The 12796-nt window shown below is 41.6% G+C and overlaps 1 protein-coding gene across 1 annotated transcript; it reads right to left on the bottom strand.

The window, feature by feature from the left end:
* Positions 1-10278: 10278 nt before the first annotated feature.
* LOC141109826 (C3a anaphylatoxin chemotactic receptor-like) lies at positions 10279-12498 on the bottom strand. Its single transcript, XM_073601090.1, has one exon. The coding sequence runs from the start codon at positions 12496-12498 to the stop codon at positions 11506-11508; it is 993 nt and encodes a 330-aa protein (XP_073457191.1). The 3' UTR covers positions 10279-11505.
* Between the last annotated feature and the right edge of the window lie 298 nt (positions 12499-12796).

Raw genomic sequence — 12796 nt, 5'->3', positions numbered from 1 at the left:
CCTCAGCCATTAAGTGAGAGGCTGGGGGGACTATTATCTTTACACACCTTCGATTCATCACTGGTCACTCCTGGAGGAACTTTTCTTGCACATCTCTCTAATTGAAATTGTGATGATTGGGATTTGATTGTCTATGGGACCTTTTGAGAACACTTTGTCTATATTCACTTTTTTTTTAATTTTAATTTTCAAGTTATTTGAAATACACCTTTGTCGAGTGTTGCATGTCAGAAAATGCTCTATACTTATTAATGAAATAAGGTTTAATTTATGCTGCACTGATTGCTGTGTTGCACTTGCTATACACATAATTTTTTTTCAGTACCATTTTCATTACTGTATACGTAGTAAGGCTAAATTGATGCCGCACTGATTGCTGTTTTGCACAAATAATTTTTAGGTATTAATTATTTTCATTATTTATTTATTTTGGAATACACTTTTGTGGAGTGTTGCGTTTCAGAAAATGTTCTTTAATGATTAAGGCTGAATTGATGCTGCACTGATTGCTGATTTGCACTTGTTATACACATTTATTTTTAGTGGATTAATTCATTTTAAGTTATCATATTTTTACACTTTCATGTTGCACACTGGTTTTAGTCATCTGTGTACTTTAGTAGTGTGCTCTTTTGAACTCACTATTTTATAGAAAGTATTACCTAATTTCACATATTGGAAGATTGTCTTTCCTACCCTTGGATATGTACTACAGTATATTTTCTATTAGGCTTTATTACCAGTCGGTCTGGAAATGGGTTTATTGTGATTCATTTTTTTTTTTTTATGTAACAATGGTTTATTATAACCTTTGGTTACACAATGTAATGGAAGATCAATTCTAAGATACAATTATTACTTGGAATTCCCGTCATGAATCTCCTGGTATAGTTGGTTGTTTTACATATTTTAGTATACATATTTTTTGTGTTAACATTTTAGTTAAAAATATTTGTCTGATTATAGTAAGCGGCGCATATTTTATATTGTTTTACCTGTCCTTGATTGGTGTGGGAACACCCTTATGTTGGCAGCTACATCCATTAACTCTTTTTAGCCTGCTTATCGTTTTTTGGTGTGCGCACAAGTATTTATCATTTTTCAATAAATGAATGTGTACTCTCTTATCGGTCTGGTGCACCTTCCATTGGTGCATGCTTTTATTTTTTTAAGGAACAGAGCAATGTTACCCTTCAACAGTAAGTGGTTGAGCAAGGACCTTCATGCAAGATCATTTATTATCAATTATTTTAATTTAATCTGAAGTTTAAAAATACTTAAAAAAAACTTCTGAAATTACATTAACATGTCATAGCTTATATGAGAATTTGGGTTCAGATCTACTTAAACAACTTTTCAAATGGGTGGGGTAGTGATGTAGCAAAGTAGCCTTTAAAATATGGAGGGCTTCCACCGCGCATCAGGAATACAGGATAAGGATATCACTGGACAACCTGGGGGTTTGTGTTTAGGAAGTACTAAATGGCCAATAAGATCAGACAGTTAAGATCTGCAAAGAAATATTTCAGAATGTTTTACTAGACTAAAAACATATCTGCTCCGGACACTAGAGGACAATAAGATCTATTTGAAATTATTTATGTGCGTGGACCTGCAGAGAAAAAAGCACATATTAACCCAGATAGCAAGGATAACTTGCCACAAAGTTGTGGCACTGTCGAATTGTAATGCCGCGTACACACGGTCGGACTTTCCGGCGGACTTGGTCCGGCGGACCAGAGTGTGCCGGACAATCCGCCCGTATGTAGGCGCCAGCGGACTTTTCCGGCGGACTTTTTCCCCAAAGTCCGCCGGACCAAGATTTTAAACATGTTTTAAATTTATCCGACGGACTCAGTTTCGGGCGGAAAGTCCGCTCGTCTGTGTGCTGGTCCGACGGAAAGTCCGCTCGTGTGTATGCTGGTCCGACGGTCCAGATACAACGCGAGGGCAGGGTATTGCATCTCGCGCTCGCTGCAATAGGAAAAACAGATTTTCCTATTGCGGTGAGCGCGGGGCATACCAGGCCCTTAGGTCTGGTATGGATTATAAAGGGGAACCCCCTACGCCGAAAAAACGGCGTGGGGTCCCCCCTAAAATCCATACCAGACCCCAATCCGAGCACGCAGCCCGGCCGGTCAGAAAAGGGGGTGGGGACGAGCGAGCGCCCCCCCTCCTAAACCGTACCAGGCCGCATGCCCTCAACATGGGGGGGTGCTTTGGGGGAGGGGGGCACCCTGCGGGGCCCCCCACCCCAAAGCACCTTGTCCCCATGTTGATGAGGACAAGGGCCTCTTCCCGACAACCCTGGCCGTTGGTTGTCGGGGTCTGCGAGCGGGGGGCTTATCGGAATCCGGGAGCCCCCTTTAATAAGAGGGCCCCCAGATCCCGGCCCCCCCACCCTATGTGAATGAGTATGGGGTACATGGTACCCCTACCCATTCACTTAGGGAAAAAGCGTCAATAATAAAACACACTACACAGGTTTTTAAAATAATTTATTAAACAGCTCCGGGGGGGTCTTCCTCTGGCTTCGGGGGTTCCTCCGGTTCCTCTTCTCCCGGCGTCCGGTTGGTTCTTCTCTGCTCTCTTCTCCCGGTGTTCCAGTTCTTCGGCCGGCTCCTCTGCTGTCTTCAGGTAGCTCTCTTGCCAGCAGAGGTCCGGGCTTCTGGGCTTCTGGGCTTCTGGGCTTCTTGGCTTCTTCCCTCTTCTCTTCTCCAGATGTTGACACGACGCTCTCTCCAGCTGGACTGCTCCCTGAGGGCTCCGTTGTGACTTATATAGGTGGAGACCCCGCCCCCTAATGATGTCACAGTCCCTGGGCATGCTGGGACTGTGACGTTTTAGGGGGCGTGGTCAACATCGCCCGGTGACCACGCCCCCTAAAACGTCACAGTCCCAGCATGCCCAGGGACTGTGACATCATTAGGGGGCGGGTCTCCGCCTATATAAGTCACAACGGAGCCCTCAGGGAGCAGTCCAGCCGGAGAGAGCGTCGTGTCAACATCTGGAGAAGAGAAGAGGGAAGAAGCCAAGAAGCCCAGAAGCCCAGAAGCCCGGACCTCTGCTGGCAAGAGAGCTACCTGAAGACAGCAGAGGAGCTGGCCGAAGAACTGGAACACCGGGAGAAGAGAGCGGAGAAGAACCAACCGGACGCCGGGAGAAGAGGAACCGGAGGAACCCCCGAAGCCGGAGGAAGACCCCCCAGAGCTGTTTAATAAATTATTTTAAAAACCTGTGTAGTGTGTTTTATTATTGACCCTTTTTCCGTAGGTGAATGGGTAGGGGTACCATGTACCCCATACTCATTCACATAGGGTGGTGGCGCGGGATCTGGGGGCCCTCTTATTAAAGGGGGCTCCCGGATTCCGATAAGCCCCCCGCTCGCAGACCCCGACAACCAACGGCCAGGGTTGTCGGGAAGAGGCCCTTGTCCTCATCAACATGGGGACAATTTGCTTTCGGGAGGGGGGCCCCGCAGGGCGCCCCCTCCCCCAAAGCACCCCCCATGTTGAGGGCATGCGGCCTGGTACGGTTTAGGAGGGGGGGCGCTCGCTCGTCCCCACCCCCTTTCCTGACCGGCCGGGCTGCATGCTCGGATCGGGGTCTGGTATGGATCTTTGGGGGGACCCCACGCCGTTTTTTCGGCGTAGGGGGTTCCCCTTTATAATCTATACCAGACCTAAGGGCCTGGTATGCCCCGCGACGGGGCTCGCAAGGTGTCAATCTTGCCGATAAAAGCGGCAAGATTGATTTCCTTTTCTAGTCCCGTCGCACATGAGTCACGTTCAAAATGAACGGACTTGTCCGTGTGTGGGCAAGTCCGTTCATTCTGAAAGTCCGCCGTAACTCCGGCGAAAGTCCGTCGGAAAGACGGGCGGACTTAGCCCGCCGGAAAAGTCCGGTCGTGTGTGGGCAAGTCCGTCCGTTTTAAAGTCCAGCGCACCTGGCGGACAAAGTCCGTCAGAAAGTGTGCCGGACCAAGTCCGCCGGAAAGTCCGACCGTGTGTACGCAGCATAAGTCTGTTAACGTGCTGCACTTTTTCACTGGTAAGTTGTACATTTGCAGGGGACTTGTAGCACAAGTTCTAGTTGACACTTTTCCAATTTGTAGCAAATTTGCTTGGCAAGTCTCTAAAAAGAGCAAAGTTGCAGTGGTGAGTCTACAGCAAGAGCTCTGTAAGTCTACAGCATGACAATTCAGCCACAGTGACCCCTGTGGTAGGATGATTATTGCACAACATAACTGAACCAGAACTTGCAGCAGACTTGCAGAATGTTTGCAAAGAAAGTTGATCTGGAGTCATGCAATGCAAACTTGCTGCAATTGTGCAACAAACCTGTGAAGCCTATCAAGTCTAGCAATAGCTTAGCAAGTCATTTTCAAACTTGCAGCTCAATTGCTTGCTATCTGGGAACCTGTTCCCTCTATTCATCCACATGTACGGTATGTGTGAATGGGCAACCTCCATTCTGCGCTGAGAGGGTGCTAGAGAGCTCCTGGTTATGTGACTACTGTGGCAGTCAATCAGAGCTCACCTCTGCCTCCCGACACTAAGACCCTCTTAAAAAGCCACTGGGTGGACACATTTTCTGTCCTAGGGTGACATCACTCACTCGGTATAAAGGAAGCCATAGTTATCACCTTGGATTTGGACTATAGTGACTTCCTTGGGGCTAGGGCAGTGGCTTAGAGCTTATCGCTTCTGCTTTCCCACACTGGTGACACTGCATGCATTGATGAAACAAGAAAAGCTGCTCCAGGTGAGTTAGTCTCTGGTTAATCCCCACACACACTAGGCAGGTGCTAGCCCAGCGCGCATGCCGTGTAACAAAAGGAAATGATTCCAGACGGCTGCACTTCCAAAAATCCTTTTATTGAAGCTTCATATGACAAGTGGTTGAAAGATGAAGCAGGGGACAAAGAGGTAGACGCGTAACACAAGGAAATTATTCTGGACGGCTGCACTTCCAAAAATCCTTTTTTGAAGCTTCATATGGTGGTTGACAGATGGAGCAGGGGACAAAAAAGTAGATGCATTTTGCGCAAATGTTAGCGCTTAGTAATGACTAAGTGCTAACAGTTGTGCAAAACGCGTCTACCTCTTTGTCCCCTGCTCCATCTGTCAACCACTTGTCATATCAAGTTTCAATAAAAGGATTTTTGGAAGTGTAGCCGTCTGGGATCATTTCCTTATGTTACACTGCATGCATTGAGTTTGCATGTTCTCTGTGTGCTTGCCTTTGTTTTGACTACATAAGCCCAAGACAAGCTGGTAGGTTAAATGATCCTAGGTTAGGGTGTGTATGCACATGAGCTAGGGACCTTAGATTGTAAGCTCCTTGCGGGTGGGGACTGGTGTGAACAGACAATATATGTTACTTGTTGCATTGTTGGTGCTGTGTAACTACTTTTGATTAAAAAAATAATGGATAGCTATGCAACACAGTAAGTTATCAGCTCGCTGATTTTTTAATAAGAGATCAAACAGCATAAGCAAATCAGCAGTAATCCACAGCAACATTTTTTTCAAGCCAAAGTGCATACACTGCCCTCCAGCGTTTACATTTATAGCAATTACATAAGACTTCATCAGAGTACATTAACAACAGTAAATGATAAAAGACTTCTGCAATTCCCTTTTAAAATGTCTATACTAATAGGAAAGTAAAGCACATCAATGTTATAAACATTAACCCTGTTTAAAAATATGAACCAGTAGAAAAGACTTTTTTCAGTTTGAAGTTGTGAAACCAATATACAGCTGTTGTGGGATTCAAAATCACAGAGAATTCACAACATAGGGGATGTATAGGTAGCATGTGATTTATGGAAAATAGCTGGATTCACTAAGTCCTGCAGCTTTACAATACAGATCTGGGGGACCAGTACTTCACAGGTTAATTCTTATATGCAGCCCTGCCACTTGCCACAGATTGGAGGCTCAGTGGCTGTTCCTGGAAGGCCATCACAAGTGCTATCTTCTAGGTATGATGAGGTAGCAAATATTTCTATAGTTTTTAAATATGAACCTTTTTTATCTCTAGGTTATGTTTTTAATTCTACATTAAAGGGGTTGTAAAGGCTGAAGGTTTTTTTTACCTTCATGCATTCTATGCATGATGGTAAAAAACCTTCTGTGTGCTGCTCACCCGTCACCCCCCTATTACTCACCTGAGCCTCCTCTCAATCCAGCGATGTACATGGAAGCCTCGGTTGTCCGGGGTGTCTCTCTCCTCATTGGCTGAGGCACAGCAGTGGGAGCCTTTACCTTTGGCTCCCACTGCTGTCAATCACAGACAGTGAGCCAATGAGGAGAGAGAGGAGGGTGGAGCTGGTGGATGCATAGAGTGGGCAGGCACCAGTGCCCCCAATACAAGCAGCTTGCTTTTAGGGGCAATTGTCAAGGGGAAGGATTCAGGAGTGTCGGCAGGGTCCTGAAAATGTATACTGTATTATATATAATATCACTTTAACTAACAATCCCACACACACGTATCTTGGGTTAATTTGATTCTTCTCGATTAGATAGCCATACCTCCTTGGCCATCTTCAGGGCACTGTTTGTGGCACACCAAATGGTGGTACTTAAATGGATTTCTAACCACCTCCAACCCTGGACTCGTGGCTGTGGGAACTAGACAGAAGCACTGTTTTTAAAAAAATGACATATCAACCTTGGGGTTCTACCCATAGGTAAACATTGATATGGTCTTAATGACTAGCATCCCTCTCAAACATTCCAGCATCTAGAGAGCAGCAGCCCTTCATTCTTTTCCTTCTAAAATCTCTGATGTAGACATAGTGTTGAACCCCTGAACCAACCTTCATACAGTGTTTTCCCATCCTACTACACGTTCTTGAAAATCTTGATGTACAATACTTCCTATCCCGATACCCATTGATATGTAAATCTGCTTTGGCTTTTCTTCTTTTTTACTTGATATTATTAATACTGCTCATACAATTTTTCTTAAATGGATTTTTTTTCATGTTCTTTTAACTGTTTTTTTTAGAAAAGAATTTAACAAAATTCTCTGATTCTAAAAACAAAATGTCAATGCTTTTAATTACATTAGATCTATATGTTTATTTTTTTCTTTTTACTATATGAGACTAGAGTTTGGTATATGAAGTTCTCTTATCCAAAAGCATAAACGACATGGAGTGTATGAAGAATCGGATAATGGAGACAGTAGAGGAGGAAAAAGAAAGATGAGAAGAAAGTGTATGTGAGGTTCAAGACAAAAACTAGACAGTAAGAGAAGGAAGCAAGCGAGGGATATCAGACGGGGCTGAAAAATGTACCTCCTTATTGGAATCATACTGTATGTTTCTGGCTTTGTCACTTTCTTCTTTGAATGGTCAACTATGGAATCCAAAGTAAGAGTTTGTTACATAAACAAAACCATAGTGTAGAGCAAGGTTTCTCAACCAGGGTGCCATAAAACCCAACGGTTTCTTTAGAGGTTGCTAGGGGTTCCTTGAGCAATGGGCAATTTCTGCCTCTCAGACAAGTTCCCACTGATCTTTTTAGCTATCTGTAAGGTGGTAATTCTTCTCAATGACCACCAGTGTAAGGAGCATTCTTCCCACTGACGGGATGGGGTCACATTAATTTACCATGAGTTGTAAATATTGTAATTTCTAGCAGGGGTTCCTTGAGACCGGAAAATTATTTAAGGAGTTAAAAAGGTCAAGAAAGGCTGGTGTAGAGTATTACATATATTAAATATAACAATATCCACTCTCCATATTAAATGGGACCTTTTGTTTTCTTTGTAAAATACCAAGACCTCTATATTTACAAATGGTTTCAGTTGATTCTCCACACTTTAAATATATGATCCCAGAAGTGATGTTTTTTCAAAAGTAATGGTTAAATTGAGTCATGTCCAAAACTTGTCTAAACAATGCATGTACAGTGCATATCATGTGAACCAATGGTCAGTTTGGCCATGGCGCTCACAGGTCACCTTTTTTGATGCTTATTAGAGCCTACGGCTCTAATCAGGTGCTTCAAAAACAGCTCCCGCTGTAATTCAGGCACCCGAAAAGCAGCCAGGCACCTGAATAGGGGGTGGCTATAGATAGATTCATGCAATGCATGAACGCATTAATCTATCTATTGGTGATAGAGGGGGTGGCAGGAGAGAGGGGGCAGTGACCATGCGCCCCTATGGATGCACCACCACTGTTTGCAGCTCCCCAAATGCTTCCGCTGGTGTCAACATAAACACGCTGCCAATTGTATCACCAACGCCCCTATGGTGTTTACAGCCCATGCGAGATGTGTTTAGAAAGTGTTACTAGAGCCGAGATAATAATACAAAAATCCATACAATAAAAAAAACAACACAGAGGGGCTATCTAACAAGCGTATTTGACCAACCAAACACATGACTAGCAAACCAAATGCCGAGATGTTGATACAAAAATCTATAGAAAGAAAGAAAGAAAGAACGAAAGAAAGAAAGAACGAAAGAAAGAACGAAAGAAAGAAAGAAAGAAAGAAAGAAAGAAAGAAAGAAAGAAAGAAAGAAAGAAAGAAAGAAAGAAAGAAAGAAAGAAAGAAAGAAAGAAAGAAAGAAAGAAAGAAAGAAAAAGCATTACCGTATTTGGCCAGCATATCAAATCTTGTATGTGGACAAACTACTAAAAAATAAAAGAATTTCTGATAGAAGACCGTTGTGAACAAAGACATTAGCAATGCCAACCTTCTATTTATCTATACAAATAAAAAACAGTTCATGATATTTTACCTGATAAAATGTAGCTTTTCATGCAGAGAAGAGATGGTATGAATTGGAGTTATCTAATAGAAGCCTTTAACCTTCGTGTTTATGTCTTACTTTCTACACACGCGATAATAAAGTGAGAAGGATGTTTCAACATGTCTGTTTGCCGCAACATTTCTGTTTCTTATGAATATGTATCTGTTTTGTTATTTATTACAGTAGACTTATTAGGCTGAGTTCACAAGGTGAAACAGGATAAGGATATTTTTTTTCAAAAAACCATTAGTTATTTCCAGTGGAGTTCAATAAAATTAGAAAATTACAGTCACATAGCTAAAATAAAAATACTTTTTCTTGTGTTAAAGTTGTGTGAATTGAGGCAATTGCCTGATATAGCATCTCCCAAATAAATTACTTCCCACCGCAGTCTACTTCAACATGGTACAGAATACACTTTAATTATTAATCTCTACACCAGGGCTCTCCAAACTTTCTAAACAAAGGGCCAGTTTACTGTCCTTCAGACTTTAGGGGGGTCAGATTGTGGAAATTGGGAGTAGAAGAGGCCCTGACATCAGTGGGAAAAACTGTCCCACCTTTGGTGTCAGTGGGAGGAATTTTGTCTGATCATTGGTGTCATTGGGCAGAATTGTGCCCCATCGTTGGTGTCAGTGGGAGGAATTGTGTCCGATCATTGGTGTCATTGGGCCCTGTTGCTGGTGTCACTAGGAGGAATTGTGACCCATTATTGGTGTCATTGGGAGGAATTGTGCTGCAAGGACCAGATAAAAGCAACAAATGGGCCACATTTGGCCCCCGGGCCATGGTTTGGAGACCACTGCTCTACACAATAAAATGTCACAAGATCTCCCCCAACCCCAGTGACATGGAAAACTTTGCTCCCACTTATAGGCTAGATCTGGCTCAGTGTCAGTTACTTAAAGCTATTTATTTTAGGAAGAAAATGTCAAAGTGCAAATGTCTTCAATCATTTTGAATCTGTCTATTGTTTGTGTGTTAATGAATTGGTTCCTTCATTTTTGTAAGATAAGAAAGATAAAAAAAAAAAGATAAACACAAGTAAAAAACATAATCAGCGTTATAAAGTAGAGAACAACGTCCATTTATTCTCCCTAAATTCTTTTTTTTTTTCCCCCTTTTTTTTCTTTTACATTCTGCTTAAAAAATGTGTGAATCAGTACTGCTTGGACCTTGAAGAAGGGGACATACCCCGAAAAAAGTATCACGGACAGTATTCAATTTACTATAGAAAAAACGAAATAGCCAATCACCATTTATACCTTTGAATGATATGAAAGGCAAAATGCTACAGTTTAGTTTTAAGATTATGATGTAAAGCCTAAACTGTTTTTTTCCTGCTCACTGTTTTTGAAAAAATGACATATCAACCTTGGGGTTCTACCCATAGGTAAACATTGATATGGTCTTAATGACTAGAATCCCTCTCAAACATTCCAGCATATAGAGAGCAGCAGCCCTTCATTCTTTTCCATCTAAAATCTCTGATGTAGACATAGTGTTGAACCACTGAACCAACCTTCATACAGTGTTTTCCCATCCTACTACACGTGAAAATCTTGATGTACAGTACTTCCTATGCTGATACCCATTGATATGTAAATCTGCTTTGGCTTTTCTTCTTTTTTACTTGATATCATTAATACTGCTCATACAATTTTTCTTAAATGGATTTTTTTCATATGTTCTTTTAACTGTTTTTTTTAGAAAAGAATTTAACAAAATTGTCTGATTTTAAAAACAAAATGTCAATGCTTTTTATTACATTAGATCTATATGTTTATTTTTTATTTTTTGCTATATGAGACTGGAGTTTGGTATATGAAGTTCTCTTATCCAAAAGCATAAACGACATGGAGTGTGTGAAGAAATGGATAATGGAGAGAGTAGAAGAGGACAAAGAAAGATGAGAAGAAAGTGTATCTAAGGTTCAAGACAAAAACTAGACAGTAAGAGAAGGAAGCAAGCGAGGGATATCAGACGGGGCTGAAAAAAGTACCTCCTTATTGGAATCATACTGTATGTTTCTGGCTTTGTCACTTTCTTCTTTGAATGGTCAACTACGGAATCCAAAGTAAGAGTTTGTTAAATAAACAAAACCATAGTCTAGAGCAAGGTTTCTCAACCGGGGTGCCATGAAACCCAACGGTTTCTTTAGAGGTTGCTAGGGGTTCCTTGAGCAATGGGCAATTTCTGCCTCTCCGACAAGTTCCCACTGACACCATCGATCTTTTTAGCTATCTGTAAGGTGGTAATTCTTCCCAATGACCACCAGTGTAAGGAACATTCTTCCCACTGATGGGATGGGATCACATTAATGTATCATGAGTTGTAAATATTGTAAATTCTAGCAGGGGTTCCTTGAGACCAGGGGAATTATTTAAGGGGTTCTTCTGAGTTAAAAAGGTCAAGAAAGGCTGGTGTAGAGTATTACTGTACATATATTAAATATAACAATATCTGCTCTCCATATTAAATGGGACCTTTTTTTTTCTTTGTAAAATCTACCAAGACCTCTACATTTACAAATGGTTTCAGTTGATTCTCCACACTTTAAATATATGATCTCAGAAGTGATGTTTTTTTCAAAGGTAATGGTTAAGTTGAGTCATGTCCAAAACTTGTCTAAACAATGCATGTACAGTGCATATCATGTGAACCAATGGTCAGTTTGAGTTTTGATCATTCTTAACAGTGAACGTTTCATGTGTAATTATGATAAATATTTCAACCAGTTAGTTCTTCGCTACTCTGAAGTTCATATCTATCCAAGAAGGCTTTCTCCAGGTTTGCTGGAATGGATTTGATTAAATTGTCCTTGAAGTCTCGGCAAAAGAACACATACAGAATAGGATTTATGCAACTGTTCATGTAAGCCAGACATATGCAAATTTCATTTATCAGGTTATCTAATTGGTATTTAACTTTGTCAATGTGGACAAGAGGCCAGGTATAATATGGGAACCAGCAGATGAAGAAGCAGAGCAAAACTGCAATTAATATCTTGTAGGATTGCTGGGATCGCTTCAATCCTCTCCTTTTTTTTTTCAGCTTCAGAAATATAAGACCATAAGACACAAGAATGACAGTGAAGGGCAGCACAAACATAAAGGCAAATCTGGTGTGTCGCAACATTTTCACAAATTGATTTGATGTACTGTTTTCAACCTGCTCAGACTTTTCTGAACAGTCTGAAAAGTCAGTGTGTAGATTGTGGAAGGCAATAAATGGAAGACTCAAAATCAGACAAAGCCCCCAAACCATGCCGGAAATAATGTGTGCTAAGTTGCGTGTCCTGCGTAGCTTTGCCCAAATTGGCCTTGTCACGGACACACAACGGTCAACGCTAATGACGGTTAGGAAGTAGACGCTGCTGCACATGTTTAGAATCAATGTCATTACACTGATTTTACACAACACTTCAGGAAAGTAAGATATGGAGAACAAAGACCACTCCGCAATGCCGACAGGAAGAAAGAGGCAGCACAGGAAGTCGGCAATGGCCAAGTTGAGGAACCACACCGCACTGACGGTCTTCATCTTGATCCCAGCAATCCAGATGACTAAACCATTTCCCACAATTCCGACAACAAAGGTGAAACTGTAGCAAGTGATGCAAAAGGCCTTAAGATATGGAAACACACTGGTGGAAACAAAGAAAGCATCATGGCTTTCTACCATATAGTTTTCATGGGACTGATTGTAATCCGTGGCTGCCATGCTGGATGAATAGCTGCAGGTATAAATATTAAAAATTGTCAGCACAGTGTATCATAATAAAAACGTTTCATAAACACAAATACTGTATATTTTTATGAATATATAATGAGAAAGTGGATCCATACATCTTCAAGGCAGCATATTTAATATTTGACCACTTTGTGTCCTGGGCAATTTATTAATTTTTCACACACATGTTAAAATCAGCATTCTTTTTCTAGAATATTACTTAAAACCCCAAAACAGTGTATATTTTCTGAAAGCAAATAGGCCCTGAAGAATAAAACGGCGGCTATTG

This window comes from Aquarana catesbeiana, linkage group LG10 (assembly GCF_042186555.1).
Source record: "Aquarana catesbeiana isolate 2022-GZ linkage group LG10, ASM4218655v1, whole genome shotgun sequence".
Classification (NCBI taxonomy): domain Eukaryota; kingdom Metazoa; phylum Chordata; class Amphibia; order Anura; family Ranidae; genus Aquarana; species Aquarana catesbeiana.
The sequence above is the reverse complement of the archived record's forward strand: the minus strand, read 5'-3'. Positions and strand labels throughout refer to the sequence as shown.